The sequence below is a fragment of the Colletotrichum gloeosporioides genome, assembly GCF_011800055.1.
Source record: "Colletotrichum gloeosporioides strain Lc1 chromosome Unknown consensus_85, whole genome shotgun sequence".
Taxonomy (NCBI): Eukaryota; Fungi; Ascomycota; class Sordariomycetes; order Glomerellales; family Glomerellaceae; genus Colletotrichum; species Colletotrichum gloeosporioides.
Window position 1 is genome coordinate 106049 of NW_025544730.1, and position 20655 is coordinate 126703.

The 20655-nt window shown below is 54.2% G+C and overlaps 8 protein-coding genes across 8 annotated transcripts; 4 read left to right on the forward strand and 4 right to left on the reverse strand.

Moving 5' to 3' along the window:
- Positions 1-776: 776 nt before the first annotated feature.
- GCG54_00001224 (uncharacterized protein) lies at positions 777-3410 on the forward strand (the record flags this gene model as incomplete). Its single annotated transcript, XM_045401343.1, has 1 exon — positions 777-3410. The coding sequence occupies one exon, from the start codon at positions 777-779 to the stop codon at positions 3408-3410; it is 2634 nt and encodes an 877-aa protein (XP_045258345.1).
- A 575-nt stretch (positions 3411-3985) lies between these two features.
- On the reverse strand, positions 3986-4447 carry GCG54_00001225 (uncharacterized protein; the record flags this gene model as incomplete). Its single annotated transcript, XM_045401344.1, has 2 exons — positions 3986-4320; positions 4372-4447. The coding sequence occupies 2 exons, from the start codon at positions 4445-4447 to the stop codon at positions 3986-3988; spliced, it is 411 nt and encodes a 136-aa protein (XP_045258346.1).
- A 1342-nt stretch (positions 4448-5789) lies between these two features.
- Positions 5790-6854, forward strand: GCG54_00001226 (uncharacterized protein; the record flags this gene model as incomplete). Its single annotated transcript, XM_045401345.1, has 5 exons — positions 5790-6002; positions 6080-6209; positions 6260-6381; positions 6436-6727; positions 6787-6854. The coding sequence occupies 5 exons, from the start codon at positions 5790-5792 to the stop codon at positions 6852-6854; spliced, it is 825 nt and encodes a 274-aa protein (XP_045258347.1).
- Positions 6855-7406: 552 nt separating this feature from the next.
- On the forward strand, positions 7407-7654 carry GCG54_00001227 (H/ACA ribonucleoprotein complex subunit 3; the record flags this gene model as incomplete). The annotated part of the gene is made up of 2 exons (XM_045401346.1): positions 7407-7581; positions 7644-7654. 2 exons carry the CDS (start codon positions 7407-7409, stop codon positions 7652-7654), a joined length of 186 nt encoding a protein of 61 aa, XP_045258348.1.
- Positions 7655-8090: 436 nt separating this feature from the next.
- Positions 8091-9527, reverse strand: GCG54_00001228 (20S-pre-rRNA D-site endonuclease NOB1; the record flags this gene model as incomplete). Its single annotated transcript, XM_045401347.1, has 1 exon — positions 8091-9527. The coding sequence occupies one exon, from the start codon at positions 9525-9527 to the stop codon at positions 8091-8093; it is 1437 nt and encodes a 478-aa protein (XP_045258349.1).
- Positions 9528-11532: 2005 nt separating this feature from the next.
- On the forward strand, positions 11533-14030 carry GCG54_00001229 (uncharacterized protein; the record flags this gene model as incomplete). Its single annotated transcript, XM_045401348.1, has 4 exons — positions 11533-11967; positions 12052-12275; positions 12327-13554; positions 13605-14030. 4 exons carry the CDS (start codon positions 11533-11535, stop codon positions 14028-14030), a joined length of 2313 nt encoding a protein of 770 aa, XP_045258350.1.
- A 651-nt stretch (positions 14031-14681) lies between these two features.
- On the reverse strand, positions 14682-16287 carry GCG54_00001230 (Benzoate 4-monooxygenase; the record flags this gene model as incomplete). Its single annotated transcript, XM_045401349.1, has 2 exons — positions 14682-15900; positions 15980-16287. 2 exons carry the CDS (start codon positions 16285-16287, stop codon positions 14682-14684), a joined length of 1527 nt encoding a protein of 508 aa, XP_045258351.1.
- Positions 16288-17316: 1029 nt separating this feature from the next.
- GCG54_00001231 (uncharacterized protein) lies at positions 17317-19734 on the reverse strand (the record flags this gene model as incomplete). The annotated part of the gene is made up of 1 exon (XM_045401350.1): positions 17317-19734. The coding sequence occupies one exon, from the start codon at positions 19732-19734 to the stop codon at positions 17317-17319; it is 2418 nt and encodes an 805-aa protein (XP_045258352.1).
- Between the last annotated feature and the right edge of the window lie 921 nt (positions 19735-20655).

Genomic DNA, 20655 nt, shown 5'->3' on the forward strand with positions numbered 1-20655 from the left:
CCCCCGCACACTCAAATGCGGAGAAGCTGGGTCATGAAGCCCTGGCATCGGGCTCTCCCCAACTACCGGCAACCGAGTTTGCGGGGTTGCCAGGTACTCAAAGACTTCTCCGCGTTCCCTGTTTGTTTTGGCAGTTCATCCCATTGACTTCCTCGTTTTAGCTTCCCGGGAGTGCTGTCCTTCACTGGTTTTAAACATTACACTTCCGATGAAGCTATGTACTCAAGCCGTGAACATTCAAAAGTTACGAAATGGTCCCTGTGAGAGGAGAAGCAAGCAAACGCGATGCTTAAAAAGCCTTGTCTCAATATAAAATGTCGATGGATCACGCAGACGTCGTCCCACCGGCACTGGTACCCTGGGCCCGGAAATTCCGACCAAACTTGCTGCCGCGCCGGAGATCATCATCCTTCTAAGCATATCGCCCCGTGGGGTTGGAGATCCCACCTTGTTGGTCTGGGGGCCCCGCAAGCTAAACGGCCCGATCCCCAGAGATTTCGGGCATTGCAGGACGAGATGGAGGTTGGAATGAGCTCATCGAGCCGGCGTAGGCTCGTCCGCGGCACAAAGCCCACCGAAGATGAATGCCGCGAGTCTTCTCCGGGCTCGCCAGCATCGACCTCAGGCAGAGGCAGCAACAAATTCACGGGTGAAGAAGACCCGAGTAGCCCTTGTTGCTGCAAGATATATAATGATCTGCCATTTGGGAAAGCCATGTGTGGTCTAGTAGATTCACAGGCGCAACTCTTCTCTGCCTTGCAGCTCCCTTCAATACAATGGCTGTCTCGATATCACAGCTGTCTTTCGAGCACCACCGCCTGGCTCTTGGCATAGCCGAGTCGGAGCCTCGCATCTCGTGGAGGTTTGGAGGCAATGCTGTCGACTGGCAGCAGACTTCTTACGACCTCGAGGTCATTAGAGGCACCAGTGGCGCACCAAGCATTCACAGCGTCAACTCCTCCGACTCCCTGCTTGTCCCATGGCCCGAATCCCCTCTAAGCACGGCTGAACAAGCTACTGTGAGGGCCCGAGCCCATGGTCAATTGGGTCAGCCCTCGACACCGTGGTCCGACTGGGTCACTGTCGAAACTGGGCTCCTCAACAGCAGTGACTGGCTGGGCGCTGTTCCCATCGCCGCCGATAGAGACACTGAGATCGATGCTCCAAAGAGGCCAATCTATTTCAGGAAGACTTTTCCTGTGACAGCAAACGTATCAAGCGCTCGCCTTTACATCACTGCGTTGGGCTTATATGAAGCCGAGATCAACGGAAACAGGGTTGGAGATCTTGTGCTTGCCCCGGGCTGGCAATCATATAACTATCGGCACGTGTACGACACGTATGATGTTACCGAACTTGTCAACAGCGGGGATAACGCCATTGGGGTGGTCGTCGGTGAAGGCTGGTTTTTGGGTCGATTGAGTTATGGAGGCGGCTTCCGTAACAACTACGGTGACACTATTGGTTTGATTTCTCTCCTTGTTGTCACTCTCGATGACGGCAGCACTATCGAAGTTCCTACCGACACGTCGTGGCAAGCGAGTACCGGCCCGATTCTCACATCTGAGATCTACAACGGCGAGAAGTACGACTCTAGACTAGAGGCGGACCTGGACGGTTGGTCATCTGGGGCCTTCGAAGCCAGCGGCTGGCTTGCTACGAAGGAGGTAGATGCGCCCAAAGGTGATTTGGTCCCACCTGATGGACCACCAGTCAGGCGAGTTGAAGAAAGGAAGCCAGAAGCAATTTTTCAATCTCCTTCGGGAAAGACCATCATCGACTTCGGACAGAACCTTGTCGGCTGGCTCAGGCTTACTGTCTCTGGGCCCAGCGGGGCAAACCTCACTCTCCGCCATGCCGAAGTTCTGGAAGAGGGTGAACTAGCCCTACGACCCCTTCGGTACGCCACGGCAGAGGATTCCATCATCCTTCATGGCAACGGTAACCAAACATGGGAACCCCGCTTCACATTCCACGGTTTCCGCTACGCTCAGATCGATGGTTGGCCGGCAGAGACCCCATTAACACCCGAGTCAATCGCGGCGGTCGTGGTTCATAGTGATATGGAAGAAACTGGTTGGTTTGATTGCTCGAATCAACTTCTCAACAAGTTTCATCACAATGTCCGATGGTCTATGAAGGGCAACTTCCTCTCTATCCCAACCGACTGCCCGCAACGCGATGAACGTCTTGGGTGGACTGGAGACGCGCACGCATTCGCTCCCACTGCCAACTACCTGTACAACGCCGCCGGCTTTTTCAAGGGTTGGCACAAGGATATTTGGTCAGAAATGCAACGAAACGACTCCATGGTCGTTCCCTTCACTGTGCCGACCATCCCGCCGGAGTCTCCTGCCACGCCTGCTGCTGTGTGGGGTGACGTTGCCGTCGCTAATCCCTTCAATATTTACCAGGCCTATGGCGACCTTGATCTGTTGGAAGAGCAATATTCTCAAGCTCAGGCTTGGATTGACAAGGGTATCAGTCGCAACGAGGTTGGTCTCTGGAATCGCAGTTCGTTCCAGTTTGCGGATTGGCTTGACCCCAAAGCTCCCTCGGATGCCCCTGGTAACGCTACGACTGCGAAGATTCTCGTTGCGGATGCTTATCTCATTCACATGACGGAGTTCCTGGCCAATATGTCAGCAGCTCTGGGTCGGGACGATGCCGCGACGGAATATCGCCGTCAACAGAACAACCTAACCGAGGAGTTCCATAATGCCTGGATTCAAGACGGCGCCCTCGCAAATAGGACTCAGACTGCGTACGCCATGGCTCTAGACTTTGGCCTTTACACCGACGAGGAGCAGCGTTCTGCTGCGGCGCAGACGCTGCGTGACATCGTAGCAGAAAACGACTACCTCGTCGGCACGGGCTTCGCCGGAACTCCTCCCTTAGGGTTCGCTCTCCGCAACATCGGAGCTACGGAGGACTTCTATCGCATGCTTCTACAGACTCGGGTCCCCTCATGGCTTTACCAAGTTGTTCAGAACGGCACAACAACTTGGGAGCGTTGGGACAGTCTGTTGTCGAACGGAAGCGTCAATCCTGGCGAGATGACGAGTTTCAATCACTACGCCTTTGGCTCTGTTGCCAATTGGATGCATCAAGTTATCGGTGGCATTGCTCCTGCTGAGCCTGGCTGGAAGAGAATCGCCGTCGCCCCCGTCCCAGGCGGAAACATCACCAGTGCGGACACCAAGTTCATCAGTCCCTACGGAGAGGTCAAAGTACAATGGTGGTTTGAGAACAACACGGAGGACAATGCTTTGCACCGCAACGGCTTTCATCTGAATGTCCAAGTCCCACCCAACACCAAGGCTGACATCACGTTGCCTAATGGGGGCGCGACCACAGAAGTTGGGTCAGGTTATTACGAATTCCATGATCCCAATTACCAGCTGTCTTAGCAACCCTCACATTCTTTCACTTCCCCAGTATTGCGAGGCTTATAATAAATTGATTCATTTGGTGTAATGAAGCACATGTTTCACTTTCAACATGCAAGAGTGAACTAGATTGGGACTTTTGTCAATGAAACCCTCAGTGAAGCAATACTTCTATCCAATCAAACAGTCACATTTGACTTAAACTCAGTCTCCGAAACCATGTCATAACGGACTGTGCCTATTTGTGTTGTTGTTAATGCTCCTTCTTTATTCGGACTACTAGCGTTGGGAGCCGAAGGAGAGGTGACGAGCAAGAAAGTCAGTCCTGCCGCCGCAATCCATTTCTGCAAACTAGCACAGTCTCTAGGCTCACTGAGGATCGAAGAATCGTACTCATATATGCCTCAATATCTGTTTTTCTATCGTGTTCTCGGGTCGGTGCAGTGCTTCTGTGACCTCAGCAGTCTCCGGGCCATGTCGGCGGGCGAGCAAACAGCGACTAATAATCATGAAGCCAACGGCCGTGAACAGGTATGAAATCATTTCCCCATGACTTTACTGCTAAAGAACGAGTTTCCGAACCAGTAGGAGCTAGTTTACATAGGAAGATAGGACTCATCCGCGCTGGTCTCGACCCTCTTCATTGGCAGGTAAGACTCATCAGCGGTAGTCTCGGCACGCTTCATGGGAAGATACGACTCGTCAGCGCTGGTTTCGGCCCTCCTCATGGGATCGTAAGACTCGTCGGCACTGGTCTCAGCTCGTCGCATGGGATCATAAGACTCGTCGGCGCTCGGCTCGGCACGCTTCATTGGCAGATACGACTCGTCGGCACTGGTTTCGGCTCTTCTCATCGGGAGGTACGACTCATCGGCACTGGTTTCCGCGCGCGCCTTCATCGGAAGGTAAGATTCATCGGCATTGGTCTGGGCTATTGAGGGTCAATAGAGATATACAGGGATTTCCAAACTTTCAAGCCTACCAAGTCCAACGTGAGGTGTTGTTGGGAGAGAAACGACGCAGGCTGCCAGAGCTGCGAGAAGAACTGCGGTCTTCATCTTGAAGCAGCAAGATGTATGAAAGGCTTGACGAAATTCGAGAGACAATTTTGACTTGAACTGTGACGAGCTAATAAGATGCCAAAGAACACTGAATTCATGGAGTAAGTGTCCGCTTGCCTCTTAAGATGGAAAGCGTTTGCCTTGGCGGCCTCTCGGCGCGATCGGTTCGGAGCCGCGGGGCCAGAGAATATGGCGACAAGAACTTTCTCATAGGAGCTGATACCTTGCTTGCTGATCCAATGGATCAATCAGGCAGGTGACATGGAACGGCTTTGCGAGCTGACGAATCGCAATTCTTACCCCTGCTGCTAGATGAGATGGTTGCACAAGCTATCAGCTCCACTTAGAGTCGGCCACGGAGTAAGCGTTTCCCAGACGTCGCAAAGCGGCCAATACAGGATCATGAAGTTGAAGGATTTTACCCCATTTGAAGTAGAGGAAGAGGAGTCACAACTCTCAGAGGGCGACCTTCCCCATTCACATTAGCTTGATGACCCACAGCTGGTAGGATTCATGCATATTGCAGAAACCTGGAAGGATCATGAGAGCAAGACCTTTCTGCGGAGTTTCGGGCAAGATTGGCCACTGTGAAACTGCCGTTTTATCTGGTTGCAAAGCTTTACTCGACTACATAAGATGTAGGGAAACTCGACATATTTAGCAATGCGATAGCAATATTAGTCTGAAGCGACTGCTTGATAGACCAGACGCATTAATAATGAAGCCTATTATTTTGATAGTACGTTTCCCGTCCTCGATGCCTACGGCAGCAAATGCTTATTTCAGCTAAGCTTGTACAAGGAGGATCGAGATGTAAATCGGATGGCTAGGTTGTAGGCTGTTTGATTTAACGAATAGACATGCTTAGATCTATCGAATGACCTGAGAGCTAGCATATCTAGTTTAGCTGCTTTCTCGAAGGATTCGAGCACGCAGATACGGAAAGAGGTCATACGTATACAGACCGCTCCAGCCCAGCTGGCTCAGAACGCCATCGTCAGATATTACGAACGTACCGATAGTGACCTTCCGCTTGCGGGAAGAAGGGTCAAAACTTGACACCACTAGATATACGGTTGCTATCCAAGGCGTGATTTGGACAGCACGCAGGAAGCGGGGCTGCACGGAGCCGTTCACAGCTCCTCGAATCCTCCGGAATAGAACGGTGGTAAGTGACTGACGAGGACATGTCCCCCTCTACTCCTGTTTCATTCGTTTGAAAATTTCATTTGGCTTATTCTCCAAAGACTCCTGCTCACATTTGGCTCTTCTGGCTCCTATTTCACACCGGCAACGTTTCGTGTAGTATTTCATTCTGAAATTCTCGTGTTGCTTGAGGATGGGCCATCAAGAGAAGGGCTACACGCCCGTGTTTTCAGATGAGAGATCCGCATCGAGTCTCGATAATGTTGAGGTTGAGCTGTCGCAAGCTCGATCGAAGCAGCCGTCACGGTGGCACAGGTTCAGATCATGGACACTTCATACTATCTTGATCACAGCATACTCAACGATCTTCTTCCTTTCAATGGCCCGGAGCAGGCAGAGTCATGGGGTATTCAGTCAAATTGATTGTATGCGAAATAGCTTGCAGACAATATTTTTGGAGCTAAACGCTGACCTCGACAACAGCACCCCCAAGAGCCATCGGTGACGAGACTCATCTTGAAGTCTTCCCCATTCAAGGGCCTCCACACGGAAAATACACTGGAGAACCTCGGCCTGAAGTTGATCAGGCTTGGAAAGATTTGCTGCAATGTCCGTAAATCTTCAACTTATTTCAGTGAGTCTATGCTGAAACAAAAGATGCAGACAACAATATCAGAGTCTCAGATCAATGGGTGCACCGCTGGGGCCGAGAGCACGAAGCTGTAAATCTTCCAGATGGCGGATACCTGGGCATGTTGAGCGTTTTCCATGAGCTTCACTGCATCGTATGTTCTGCTCATGCTTCCTAACATATCAAGGTCGCTGATGAAGGGCTTTAGAAACGGCTGTATCAGACTCTGTCACCCGAGTATTATTTCCCGAACGCAACGGACAAAGAGATCGCGATCAACAAAGAGCACAATCAGCACTGTCTGGAGGTGCTTAGAATGGGAGCGGCATGTCGGGGCGACATATCCATCATAACTCACATGTGGACCGACAAAGATGCCCAGCCCATCGTCAATCAGACAGCGCCTCACCAATGTGTGGATTTCAATAAGGTCATGGAGTACTCGCGAGACAATGCCGTGGATGTTTATCAGGACAACTACATTGTCCATCCAAAGTTCGGTCAGTAGTAGCGTCCGATGATCGAACAAATATGAGCACCTGCTAATCACGCTGTTCAGGCCCCTCGTTCCCTCATGGGCATAGCATCAAACCGTTCAAAGAGCAGGAAATGGGACATCACCACTGATAGACATGGTCGCTAGTGTGATTGCAGGCCTGAAATGAGATGCCCATGAGATGGCATAGGATGGAGTACCAAGGATAACCGAGGGCCCTGGTACTTGCTTCCCGAGGTGCCGCGTGTGAAAGTCGCGTGATTGAGCTGTTTTCCAACAGCACGTAAAGAAAAGCAGAAGCGGGCGAAAGATAGCTAAAAACAACAACAAAAAGACTTGATAGACTGTGTTTGGAAAATTTTCAATGCCGAAAACACTTGAGACAGAAAGACATCAACAAGAAAGTGAAGAAACGACATTGGATGAGATGATGGCACTAGGGTGTGGTGTTGACACTGATACCAAAAGTGGAGAACAGGCGGTGACCCCATATTTCGGTGAACTTTCAATTCGTCTTTCCGGTTGGATCCTGACCGAGAGTCACGTGGCCTGAAATTTTCAGATCGCAGGGGAAAAAAAAGTTCTTTGGCCTCCATAGCATCCACCCAAGCCTGCGCCGACCACCTTCTTCCGTCGACAACCACCACAACCACACTCACGCCAGTTTAAACGCCGACTTCAAGATGCATTTGATGTACACTCTCGACGAGGCGGGCAACCGTCTGTACACCTTGAAGAAGGTTGCCGACGGCAAGGTCACCAAGTCCGCGCACCCTGCCCGTTTCTCCCCCGACGACAAGTGGTCGCGCCAGCGCGTCACCCTCAAGCGCCGCTTCAACCTCCTTCTCACCCAGCAGAGTGAGTAAATGATCCTTTACTATCGTGGTCATTGGTTCTAGTGACTAATTACCCTTCCACAGAGACCGAGTAATTTTCTAAAACCAAACGAACGGTATCTTACCATCATATACCCGGCCGAGACACAACCGTTCCGACCAGCATCACATGACGGCGACGGATTGTTCGACTGGCAGGAGAGAGCATCAGCACTGCGCAGCGTGGGGATAGAGCATAACGGTCCGCGGGTGCTCCCCGATCCATGGCTCTGGCACATAAAAACTAAAGGCGTTGGGGGGAAGGCTTGTGTTCATGGGGAAACCGGAGTCTGTTACACGGTCCGTTTTTGGGGCAGACCGCTCTGCGATATCTAGCAGAAGCGACGCAATTAAGAATTCAACCTTGCTTTGTCTTCCCAATCCTATGAAAAGTGCCCTTTTCCCATCCGTCCATCCTTTTTGAGGTCTATCATGGTATCATGCAGAACATATAAACATCTCGTCGACCATCACCCAGCCAGACTATGCCGTCTACCTCTTCTTGCGCCCGTTCACGTTTCTTCCAGGACCCAACCGCACCTTTCCGTTGTTGCTAGTACGATCACCTGTCAGGATGCTCGGTAGGTAATCCTCGTCCATGAGGTCCCTACGACGGGCGCGACGATTTTCACCAACAGCCTTCTCGTACTCCCTCTGGTCCTCCGCAAAGATGAGGTTGGTGCCCCAGTTGTTCTTGCCGCCGGCGTGTTTCGCCAGCTTGCCGCTGGAGGTTCCAGCGACCGGCTTGGGAATACTGAAGACATTGCCTCTGTTGTTCCACTGGAAGTTGCGCTTCAGATGGATCTTGAAGGAGCCGTCCTCCTCGGTGGTGCACGAGGTTCGCGTGAGCGTCGCTTGTCCGCAGCTGGGGCAAAACTGCTTATCCATCTTTTTACAGACCTGAAAGCAGCCGTGGCAACGCAGAACCCAGGTCTTGAGCTGTGTAATGCGCGACATGGCAGGCGACAGCAGGTTCAGCCCGATTCTCAGGGCGACGTTCTGCATGGCGTAGTCAGAGGTGAGAATGCCCACCTTGACGTCGACTGCCGGCTCCGTCGGTTGAAGCCTCTTGCTGTCCTTCTCCTTGTGCTTCTTGACGTTGGACGGCGTGATCCAGCCGTCCTCGTCGTCCGACACGTCTTCCTTTGCGACGACTGCTTCGGCGGTGTTCTCTTCGACCGCAGATTCCTTCTCGGTTGGCTTGTCCTCCTGAACCTCAAGGTTCTCCATCTCTTGTGTGATGTCCGTCGCATTCGCACGCGGAGCTTGCGTTGCCTCGTCGCTTGCCGTCGCCTCAGTCTCGGTGCTGTCTGCATCCTCTTTCACCTCCGTAGAAGTCTCGCCTTCGACTGTCTCGCCTTCGACTGTCTCGCCTTCGACTGTCTCGCCTTCGACTGTCTCGCCTTCGACTGTCTCGCCTTCGACTGTCTCGCCTTCGACTGTCTTGCCTTCGACTGAGGGCACCTCTTGGGTAGGCTTACCCTCGGCAGCATCGCTGGTGGCTGACCTAGAAGTGTTGGGGACACGCTGATTGGGGTCCTTGCGGAGTCTAGAGTCGCCACCATTCTTCTCGACATCGAGTTCGTAGGTAAGAGCAAGCAGGTGCAAATCGGGTCTGCTGAGGACTTCGAGATCTCCAGTGCGGCGCGCAAAGTTGGTAACGAACTTGATGCTGTCGGGACGCGGGTTGCGCAGCTTGACGAAGGGCATGAGGGTAGTCTGGACGCGGGTGCGGGTGTTGACGTCGCGAATTTCGTCGATGATGGAGGGGAGCATGAACAGTTCGTCGGCCTGGGCGAGAAGAGTGCTCACGGGAGGGTCGTTCTTGATCAACGGACCGGTATCGAGGACGAGGGTGTGGATGGGCTTGCGCTCTTGGTTCGCCGCGGGGCTTGCGACCGCAGGAGCGGGCGCCGTTTCTGTGGACATTTTGATGGTAATGGAAATTTCGCCAGTTACTCCAATCAGTCCGGAAATATTCTCGACGGTCGGAAACTTGCACGGCCACTTCAAATGCAGTCGCAACGTGGGCGATGATTAGGAGAGGCGGCGGATGATTTTGAACGGGACGGGAAATTTCCTCTATCGCGGGGTTGTGGTGGGGTGTAATTTTTTTCGATAAGCCGGTGCTGCGGTACCTGTGCCTGTCGGCCAAGCACACCCAGTGGCCTCACCGCTCACCCCAGACCGCTTGCTCGGTGAACAGGTAGCTTACCTCGGGCCCTCACCGCCCTGTACCCAAATTGCAATTGCAACATGGCCGCTCAGGTCAGGTGCAGATCAATTTGTACGTCACAGGGAGTACCATGACAGCAAGAATACACCGACTCTACCGCCGTGGGCATTGCTCGACATCTGCAAAGACCGATCACGACATCCCCAGGATCAGCGTCTCCTCAAGCCCGGCAATGGACAGACGACGGCTAGCTGGTCCGCCTGAATGCTGCGGAAAAGTAAGATCCCGCCAACCAAGGTTGCGATGAAGCTTGTGACTGGAACTATGCCAAGGACACGTCGGCTGTCGGTCAGTGTTGAACGGAATTGACTCGTCTGTCAGATGCATCTGTTGGCCAGAGCATCTCAAGCTTGCAGTCAAATCAGAGCCAACGATGGATATTTTTCAACACGCAATATGCCTGTGTCGCATCTCTCCTCAAACCGTTCAATAAAGCAGAACGGTTGCATGAAAAGCAATCGGGCACATGTCAGATCAAGATGCTCATGCAGGTGCCTCTGCGGCTCTCGGCGTCGGCTCTCGGCCAAACAAACCGACAGCCTACCATGCGACAGAACAATGTGGAATGTTTTGCGCTCTTTCCGGGTCTGTGTGTCGCGTGACAGTGCTCTTGTCGGAGCCTCGAGCTTGAATGAAGCACCGTTGAAGTGATCCGTTACAAATGGTATGTGATCTATATGTTCTAATCCAGCTGTTACTTCTCCGGTCTGCAGTGTCTGGTGTCCGCCAGTGATGACCGACTGCCGACCCGGGGATCTGGCGGTGGATGATGCTCCATTCAACACGGTGTAAGTTCCGTGGTCTAGGTATTCTTGACGTGGCTCGCAGTGGACCTGTTGGGCTTTTGCTTCTTTCCGAAGCTGCCGTCAAGAGAGATGTGCGCTTCATTCAGATGACTTGAATTGTTCAGCTTCATCAATCCACCTAAATAGCCATCAATGCCGAACACTGAAGACTCTGTGTTTACCATAGAATGTGAGTTACCTAGGTAGTCTAGGAGCCAGCTCCGTCTCACAGGCTGCCCTGTCCGTTGTAGTAGGTGGCAATTTTCAGGGCAATCTTAACGAAGCTGGACCCCGTCATTCCCCGGAGAGTTTTTCGGGCAACCGAGTTGGGGGGACAAGGGGCCACTGTGAAGTACCTACTTCGTCGTCAGACACCCCCCTAGAGAGTCTCCGAAAGAGCCCCGGCTACCTGCCATTTGTTGCTTTCGTCCGCGGGCAATGGTTGATGAAGAGAACGGTGGTCACTCACCTGTGCCTGCATTCCGTTCCCTGCTTCCACCAGCCGTACTGCATATGTACACGGCTGCTCATTGCCTTGCCTTGCCATTGCTCCATTGCCTTGCCTGCCCCGAGCAGAAAATTGTTCTAGCTACGGATAGACCTCCTCCCATCACCTTTTGTTACACGTACAGCCACCGGCTACCTTGTTGTTCCCCGGATTTATCCTGCATGTTTGTACCTACCGTTCACAGTAAACACTCAGTCGCATACACACACGCGCGCGCGCGCAGAGGACTGGACACACAGGTCGCCGTGTTCTGAGTTGAGACCCACGCCGATTGTTCCCCGGAATGGGAAATCCGTGAGCCCTTAGACCGAGCCTCATCCCTCTCCATGTCTGCAGCAGACGCCGCCGAGTTCCGGTGACAGGAATCGAGGCCGCGCCCTCGCGTATTCGCTCGTGTCTGGGACAATGGCAGACTTATTCGGTAGTAGCAGCGGCAATAGTAACAATCACCCCCAAAACCCAAACACCATCAATCACAATAGCAACGACAACCTGGGACATCATCTCCGACCCGACAGACCACCGACAGCCGCACCCGCGACCACCACCAACAACATCCAGTCCGACTTGTCTGCTCCCTCGGCCTCAGCCTCAGCCGGTCCCGGTCCCGGTGCTGCCACTGCCGTGACAGCATCAGCCTCGTCCGTGTCTCCGAAGCCAACCAAGCGGTCCTCGACAACGACATGCGTCACCTGTCGTGCCCGAAAGGTCCGTTGTGATGGCCGCCGCGAAGTATGCAGCAACTGCGACCGTCTCGGCTTCAACTGCACCTACGAGGACCCCAACTCCGATCCCAATGGTCTCTCATCCGGTCCATCCTTCCCCTTACCCCGACGTCGCGTACGTCAAGCTTGTGAGAGCTGTCACTCACGCAAGGCCCGGTGCAGCGGCGACACCCCGGCCTGCCAAAGATGTCGTAACCAGGGCATCGAGTGTGTTTACCGGGCATCCAAACGAGCTCGCCTGAGCATCCACCACGCTCCCCGTGTCGACCAAGCTGTAAGATCACCGACGACATCATCCGCTGCAGCTACTCGCGAGCAGCAGGTGCGTCGGTCACAGTCTAGAGATGATGGCGCTCACGACTCCGATGCCGGTGGGCCGGAAGTCATGGCCTCCAACACCCCAAGTACTTTCAACCAGGAACTGTAGGCTGGCCCCCATTCAATTTAAATATCGCTGTTGCTAACTACTCACAGCTCGGCGTCTGATCCCCAATTCGAGTCGCTCATCAGTCGAGCACTCGACAATTTCTTTCGTCATGTTCATCACATCCCCATGCTCTCATTCCTGCATCGTGCTTCACTCATGCAAAGGCACCACGCCGGTGGTCTGGACCGACCACTGCTGCTCGCTCTCATCGGCATCACGAGTATGCTCACCGACCTGGGGCCAGGCACGAAAGAGTATGGCGAGAAGTGTGTCGATGAATCCGAGGCATTGATTCTGAAAAGCTTGGAGAACCCCTCAACCATCAAGGTTCAGACACTCGCCCTTATAATCAAATACCGCATCTTGACTCGGCGCTTCTCCAGCGCCTTTGTACTCGCCGCCACCGCTGCGAGGTTTGCCATGGCACTGCGCCTTAATCACGAGAACAACGACTTGTGCTTCTTGGCTCAGGAATCAAGACGTCGCCTCATGTGGGCGTTGTTCATGATCGACCAGGGCATGGCCGGCGGATACCGAGATCTCACCTTATGGTCTCCCGAGCTCATTCACATCCCGCTTCCATGCAACGAGCGAGACTTTGAGTTCGATCTCGCACCACCTTCGATGCGGAGCTTGGTTCCTCAGCCCGACGAGTCCGAGAACGACGATATCGGCAGCCTCGCCCTTCACGTACGTATCCTCTGGGTTCGCGGCAGGATCTTGAAGTTTGCCAAAAGAGCGGCGGCCTGCTCCAACGACGATGACCTGGCTCGCATGCGTGATCAGCTGCAAGCATTTGCCAAGGAGCTCTCAGAGTTCGCCGAAAGATTGCCCGTATCATTCCGGTGGTCCGACAACAGCTTGCGGTTGCGAGCGTACTCGCCGCGACTCTGCGTGTTCATCATGATTCACATCTGGTGGCGTCAGTGCCATTGCGATCTGTACCGATTAGGACTCGTAGGACTGCGAGACTCTCTTTCCCGCACTGCCGCTGAACGGCTAGGACCCGACTTCAGCGCCCAATGTCAACGGCAATGCTTCGAACATGCCCTGGAGATGTCCAACATGTTTACCTCCATCAAGCAGTTAGACCACTACCCTGTAGCAGACTTGGATATGCCTGTCTGTGCTTATCAGTGTGTCCGTATGCTGTATTATATCTATCATCTCAACGCGGAGGAGTATGGTCTCGCCCCTGACGTCCTCCGGAAGAAGGCTTCGATCTGTCTTGACGTCACTAAGGGTTGTTGTTCCGGAACAGCAGCAAATGCAATTGTGAGTTCAGCAATCACACTAGTTCCCTTCACTGCTGACTTCTCCCACAGCAAACCGATTTACAGCGTCTCATGGACCACGGTCTTTCAATACAGGCCACGCCGAGCCGACTGGTCAGTGAAGAACCGCATGATGAGAGAAATGGAACCGGACCGAAGCGCGTATCGCGACTGGGCCGGGCGAAGCAAGTGCAGCTCGTGGATGATCCGGACAGCGGTGCGCCCGCTGCCGACGAGCTCACCAATCGGCCTTTTGGCATCGGTGCCTGGGAAGACATTCAAGTCGTTGAGTCGGACAAGCCGGACGAGGAGATGTTGCCGGCGCCGCCGCCCGCTGGACCTGGCTCCCTCGAGGTCAACAATGCTTTCGAGGGCGCGTTGGATAGCCTTGACTTTAACATGGAGCCAATGGGTCTAGAATCCCTTGCTTGGTTCTCCAACGAGTGGTCTCAAGGAGACTTTCAGGACTTTCAATGATGCGGGGGGACGCTTCACAATCAGACGAAAAGTCCGATGAGTTCGTAGGTTCGGGTGAAACGGAATCGAAATTACCGTCTTGCCGATGACAAAGGGGCAGAAACTGACAGCCGCGAACCTTGGGGTTTGTACCCGGCACGATATGACAAGAGTCAAATTGCGAGGTCAGGGATCTATCATTCATGTGTAAGTATTTTCTTATGAAGTACACGAGCAGCTTGCTAACGGCGAACCGCCAGATAAGCATTGTGTGCTACACGGGCACAACTAGCCTATTCCATACCAGTTATCCCACCGGCGATGAACCCGAAACCCTCGGGAGTTTAACCGCCGCCGCGCTCTTTCTTGAGTCGATAATGGAGGCTTCGGCGGCATATCTCAGGTGATAAGGGTCTTCAAATTACGTTGCAAACCTTGCTAGGAGATAGCGAGGTAACGTTCCGGGCCATGAGGCAGATAGCTTGACAAGTCCTGATGCAACATGCGGAGAACAACTGACAGCCGGGTTTTGGGCATTATTGGAAAGGCTTCGAACAAAATCATGAGAGTACTGACAGGATACATTCCTCTGTAGCGTCTAAATGTATACATCTCAAAAAAGACAGTCAGGACCGTGCCATTGTGTCAACATCCACCAGACCCATACTGAATCTACCGCCTGTGAATGCTAATATTCAGTTCCAGGGGCTTTCTCAAGAACCCCTCCTTGGTATCCATGTAGTCCTGCTTCAATTCGACGCGGTAACGCCTTGCCCACGTAGCCACAATAAGCTTCATCTCCATCTCGGCAACATTTCTGCCCACACATGCCCGGGGACCGTGGCTGAAAGGAATGAATGCGTTCTTCTGCCTGGTCGTGACAGACTCCCATCGCTCCGGGCGGAAGTCGTCCGCGTCGGGGCCCCAGATCTCCTTGGAGTGGTGCATCGTGTACGACGGCACGCTGAGGACGGTGCCAGGTGGGAAGAAGTGGCCGCGGATCGACACGCCCTGGGAGTCGGCGGGAATCTCGCGCGGCAGACCGATACCGGATGTGGAGTGGAACCGGAGCGTCTCGTTGATCACCATGCCCAGGTAGGGCAAGTCGCGCACCATTTCGTAGGTAGGAACATCAACGCTAGCGGGAATCGCAGCGTCCAGCTCGGCCTCGAGCTTCTCGATAACACCGGGGGTTCTGGCAACGTGGAACAGCAGCGCGCATGATGAGTTGGACGTCGTGTCGCTGCCCGCAATGAGCTGCGTCAAGGCCTCAGCGGTGAGCTCCTCTCTACCAAGCGGCTGTCCCTTGTCGTCGCGACCCTCCATCAAGCGGGCAAGGAGATCCAGACGGTCAACATCGGGAGGGTTGTCCAGACGAGCCTTGACGCGAGCAATGGCCATTCCGGCAAGGTTCTGCACGGCCTCGAGACCTTGGCTAAAGAACGGGTCCGGAATGTACTTGGCCCAGGGCTTCATCTCGGGGTAGATGCCCAGCGTGGCAGACACCTCACCGCGGCGGTTGAGAATCTCAATGGCCGGGGCGTAGATGGGCGGGCTGTTTGGTGATTCACGGACCTCGGCAATATCGGCACCAGCTGCCAGCATACCAAACGGCGCACCAAAGGCGAGGTCGCCGATCACGTCGAAGGCCAGATAGTTGAACCACTTGAGGCAGTCAAGCACGGCACCCTGCTTGGCGGGGCTGTTTTGGATCAGCTCGTCCCACTTCTTTACGAAGAGCGCGAGGTTCTCGTGCATATACGGCTCGAACTGGCCGATGGACTTGACAGAGAAGGTGTGCGAGACAATCTTGCGCTTGCGGGAGTGCTCATGGCGGTCTCGGGTGTTGAAGAGGCCTCGCTGGATGGAGACGAAGGCATCGTAGAAGTTGCTGGTGCGGGGTCAGCTAGTTTCTCTTCGTAGGAAGCATGCCAGTGCGGGTTGCTTTGTTCTGGGCTACATATACGTACGATTTCAGAAATCCGTTTCCGTGACCGTAGATAATGTTAATCGCATCGTCGTCCGCGATGCTCACGTGGTTGGGCTGGATCCGTACAACAGGGCCCAGCTCCTTGTGAAGCTTATCAACCGTCTCGTATCTGTCTCCACGCCGGACAACATACAGCAGCCAGAAATTTGTGAATTGTGCTGGAAATGGAGAGGGAATGCCACGCAAATGCGCGTACGTGACAAAGTATGGGTATAGGTAGTAGGCCACCAAGCCTGCAGCCAGCAGGGCCGGTGCCCATGGCGAGATGAGAAGCTCGATGAGGGCCATCGTGAGGGTCTGCGTTTCTCAGTGTCTCAACTCTATCGGCTCAGGAATTGTGTGAAGAGAAATATTGTGAAAATAAAAAAAGATGGGGAAGCGAAGAAGCGAGACTGATATAAACCAGTTGAGACCAGGTCATCCACACATCAGCAACGTTTCCGGGAATAATCAAAAAGTGTCGAGACTGGGGCGCCGGGGCCTTCTTGTAGTCGTTTGGTCCTCTCACATGAGTCTTTTTTGAAATAGAAGGGATGAAGGGGAAAATGCTAAAACTAGCACCGCCGAGACGGCCGTGACGCTATGCGTTAAGCTTTCTTCGGACCCTGCTGGGTGGATCTTGCGGGGATGCGCGGAGAACCGGTGTCTGTCCTGCCGCCGCCTCTCTGTGGCTCCTGGGCTCCTCTGGGCGCCTCCGAACTCGTTCTAGTGTAAGAGAAAGACGGTGCTGGGGCCAAGGAATGACCACGTCTAAACACGAAATGCCCCAAGACGCTCCCCTTGGAGCCCCCGCGCCCCCGCACCCGGCACTGAGCCCGGCAAGTACGGGCGAGACGGCAATGAATATCGGGATCACGATTCGGCCTACAACGGCGTTTGAAGACGGCGCGAGGTCGTCTTTCTTCCGTCCCTCTAACCGATCCCACCGCCTCAAGTGGGTTCGCTCCGTCATGCAGCTCGGCTTGGCCGCACGTCATATGCCCCCTAGACATGTGTCAGTCTGCAGTCACTGCGTGTCGTGTGCCCTCCCTAACGAGGGCTTGGAGATAGGAAACGTTCAGTAATCTGTGGTGAAGTAGTGGTCCATATTTTTAGATTGCATACTAAACACGCCGTGAACATGTCACAAGCCACTTGCTAAAATCCGTTTTCCAATGCCCCAAGAAACTCCGTAGCTGATGCGCTGAGTCTGAGTCGCATGGCTAAATGATGTGAAAATAACGAGAATATGAATGGCGCCGTGTCTCACGTCTTCTATGGTGAAGCAAGGCCGACGTCGCTCTCTCTCTATGTATAGAATCTCAAGATGCCCCAGTGTCATTTCAGCATGTATGATAGGTCAGGCAGATTCTGCAAAATCTGCTGCACCAGCTCAGAATCGTCGGTACTATTCCGCGGCTGAGCCGTGGACGGGGTCCCTAGGCCCGATGTTAGAGGCGTGTTCAGCAGCCCTCCCGCAGATACACCGGCTTTACCATCGTGAGATGGGGCTGGCGGGTCGATCGAGTTTGGCGCTATGGAGATGTTCGGAGGTCGCTTCTTCACAGACGCCGGTCTGAAGGCGTACGTCGACTCTGGCGGCTTAACCAAACCGACTTGGCTATGGGGTGCGCCTGCTGGTGCAGCTGGTGTGGAGGCGGGGGCGGGGCGGATTACATTGCCAATATCCTTGACTCCTGATTTGCTCTCCTCCGCTGTCTTATTCCCGGTGCCGAGACTTTCGGGTCTGGGGTTGGGAGCCAAGGGGCCGTCAGAGGGCGCCGTCAGCAGTGCATCGGGTAGCGGGTTCGTCGAGAACGAATCCCAACTCGTCTTGGGAAGAGACGTCGAGTCTGTTGCTTCTGCAGTTGTCGGAGAAACCATGTCGCCCCATTCATCGTCCTCGTCTTCATCCTCTGCCTCATTTCCAGACGGCTTATCGGCCGTTGAAGTCGTGGACACGAATGGCTTAGTGGACGCAAAGACAGGCAGGGAAGCATGCGACTTTGGAGTGTTGTCAAAGCCTCGGAAACCGAGGGGAAGCGGTTTCGCGAAGTTAGTGCGCTCAGGTGCCTTTGCTTCTTCTGCTGCCTTTGGATCACCAGGTGCGGTGCTCCAGCCAAAGGACGCCAGTCCTCCCCAATTGTCCTTGGCCTGAGCAGAAGCTGGCGTACTCTCCTTGGACGCAGGGACCATAGGTGCCGTCGAAAGAGAAGGCAGAGCGTGAATAGAGTGGGTAGGTCGATGCACAGAAGCTTGCCGCTTTGCCTTGCGTCCAAACACTCGATCCAAGTCAACTGGCGTCGACTCTGTTGTCGAGTCCCAGCCAAAGAACTTGCCGCCTGCTTTCCTGGCGAGACCTCCCCGGAAAGCGCGTCCTCCCATTGAGTCTTCCTCCATCCACCTGCGCACAATCTTCATCGTCTCATCTCGCATGATGGAGTTCATCCATGTGATACGAACATAATTCTCATCGTGTCCAACGTTGAATTTGCGAAGGGATTCGTGGCGCGACAGCCGATACCACATCTTGCGTTCTGATATGCCGGTGAAACTGTCGGTAATGATCCGATCCGTCACGTCTCCCGCGTCTTCTGGTGTTGGAAGAGAGGTAGGCTCAGGTACTAAGGTGTCTAGATTGCTCAAGTCGACCATGAAAGGATCGTGCTCTGGAACCTTTGGCTTTCGAACCTCCTCCCATTCGTTTGCAACGTCACTTTGGGTCTTGGCGGGCTCCTTCTCAACATCTCCCGTGGAGGATGCCTGCGCCGGTCTGGATTCGTCGTCGTACGAGGATATGGAGTCATCCAAGTCATGGACCGAGGTATCGTCTGTACTTGCGTTCAAATCTCTGCTGGCACTCTGCCGAGAGGGAGGCTGCCGCTCGGGAGTGACGGTTGTCCTCTTGGCTATTCCATCGTACATCTCTACCAAGGACTGGACCTTGGACGAGGCTTTCCTCTGTATGCTCTTGGCAATGGGGTTGTCTTCGATCGAAGTTATGGGGGAGTCGGCGTGTGGCACATGTTGAGATTCGTCGTCATCTTCAACCTCGTCCTCTTCTCCAGATGATGTGGATACTGAGGAAGGTGACGGCCCGTCAAACTGCGCAGGTTGATAGTCGCTCACGGGAATATCCGCGATGTCGTCGGGGGGCTTGGATATGGCTTCGAGTATGTCTTGGTGGAAGTCGAAGATGGGGCGTCCGTTTGTTGAATTACTTTCAGGTATTATTTGTCTCGGGGTATCTGGTTCGAGCTCGATGGTGGGAGTGTCGAGTGCCGTCGACGGCACATCGGGTATCTGGGGCAGTTGCGCCAAAGGCTCGGGGTCGTCTTTGGTGAAGGAGGAAGCATTTGCCCACGGATCTGGTGAGAAGCGGCCTGACGATAGGCTATTTGGTGTAGTCGGTGCCCTCAGGCCTGGCGAAGCTGAGCGGCTCAGGGGCCATTTGGGAGTGCTGCTCTTGCGACGGGGCCTCGGCTCGTAGCTGGGGGTGAGCTGCTCAATTGGCGCAGGCTCGTTGCCCCAAGCCCACGGCGACGCGTTCGAAGCTTTGGCGGGGTCCGGGGATGCCCAATCGCCAAACGCATCGTCGTCCAGCCCCCATGGTGACTGGGCGGAAGGCAATGTCAGATTGCTCGGGGTGGAGAGGAAGGCGGCGGGCGGAGGTTCGAGGATGGTCTTGGAGGGACTGGTTGACGGCGCGGTGGGATTGTCGGAAGTTGCCCACGGGGAGCCCCATGGATCGTCCATAGTGTGGAACTACAGCGCATGTTGTTGTCGATGCTGAGACGAAGGAAGAGGACTTCGCGCGTCGGCGGATTGTGGTGATGGGAGTCCGGAATTAGATGGCCATCGTCGACGATTCGCGATGCGCAGCTCGGGAGGTCGGTTGCTGGGGTTGGTGGCAATGGCTGAGGTATCAGCCTAGGTATTCATTCGTACAGGATGACGGATGCGGCGTTGGAGAGAGAGGGGCGCCAATGTCTCAATCGGTCAGGAAACAGCGACGGCACCAGCGTGGAACATCAAAAAAAGGAGCTTCTGCAACGCGGGAGGGAATGGAGTGTGATGAGAAGCGAGGACACTCGTGGAATGGACGGCTGCATGTCCCAGACCGCGACCCATGTCCACCTCAGGGACTCCGGACCCACGTCCAAGACAACAGCGCTGTCTCACGGTTCCTCGGGAGCTTCAGCAGCGTCTATTTTGGCTGGCTACGGCCGGCCTGAGCGCTGTCTTCAGCACCGGAGGATGCTGAGCTAAGCGAGGTGACTAAGCCTGTCACTGTCATCTCTCATCTCTCGTTTGCTCGCTCAAAACAAACGGCGAGATGGATGCCGAAGTTTAGCCAGCCGGAGCAGGTTACGAAGATTAGATAAGGACGGGAGCAGCACCTTTGATCCAGTGCAGCCAGCGCCGATGACGGCATGTGAGAGGCAAAAAAAAACCTACCTTTGGTGAATGGAAGTCTTCTAGAACGTGTCAAAATTCCGTTGAAAAGCCGCCTCACAGACAACGTGGACGGAGGCTGAACCCTGACCAACCTAGCCACTGGCCAGAATTCCGTCTTTGACCTCGACCAGTGCTTACCAACCACGGCGCCGATTGATTCACCTGGCCGGCAGAGGCAGAGTGGGGACGGAACATCGCAGCTTCGCCGTCTTCTGTTGA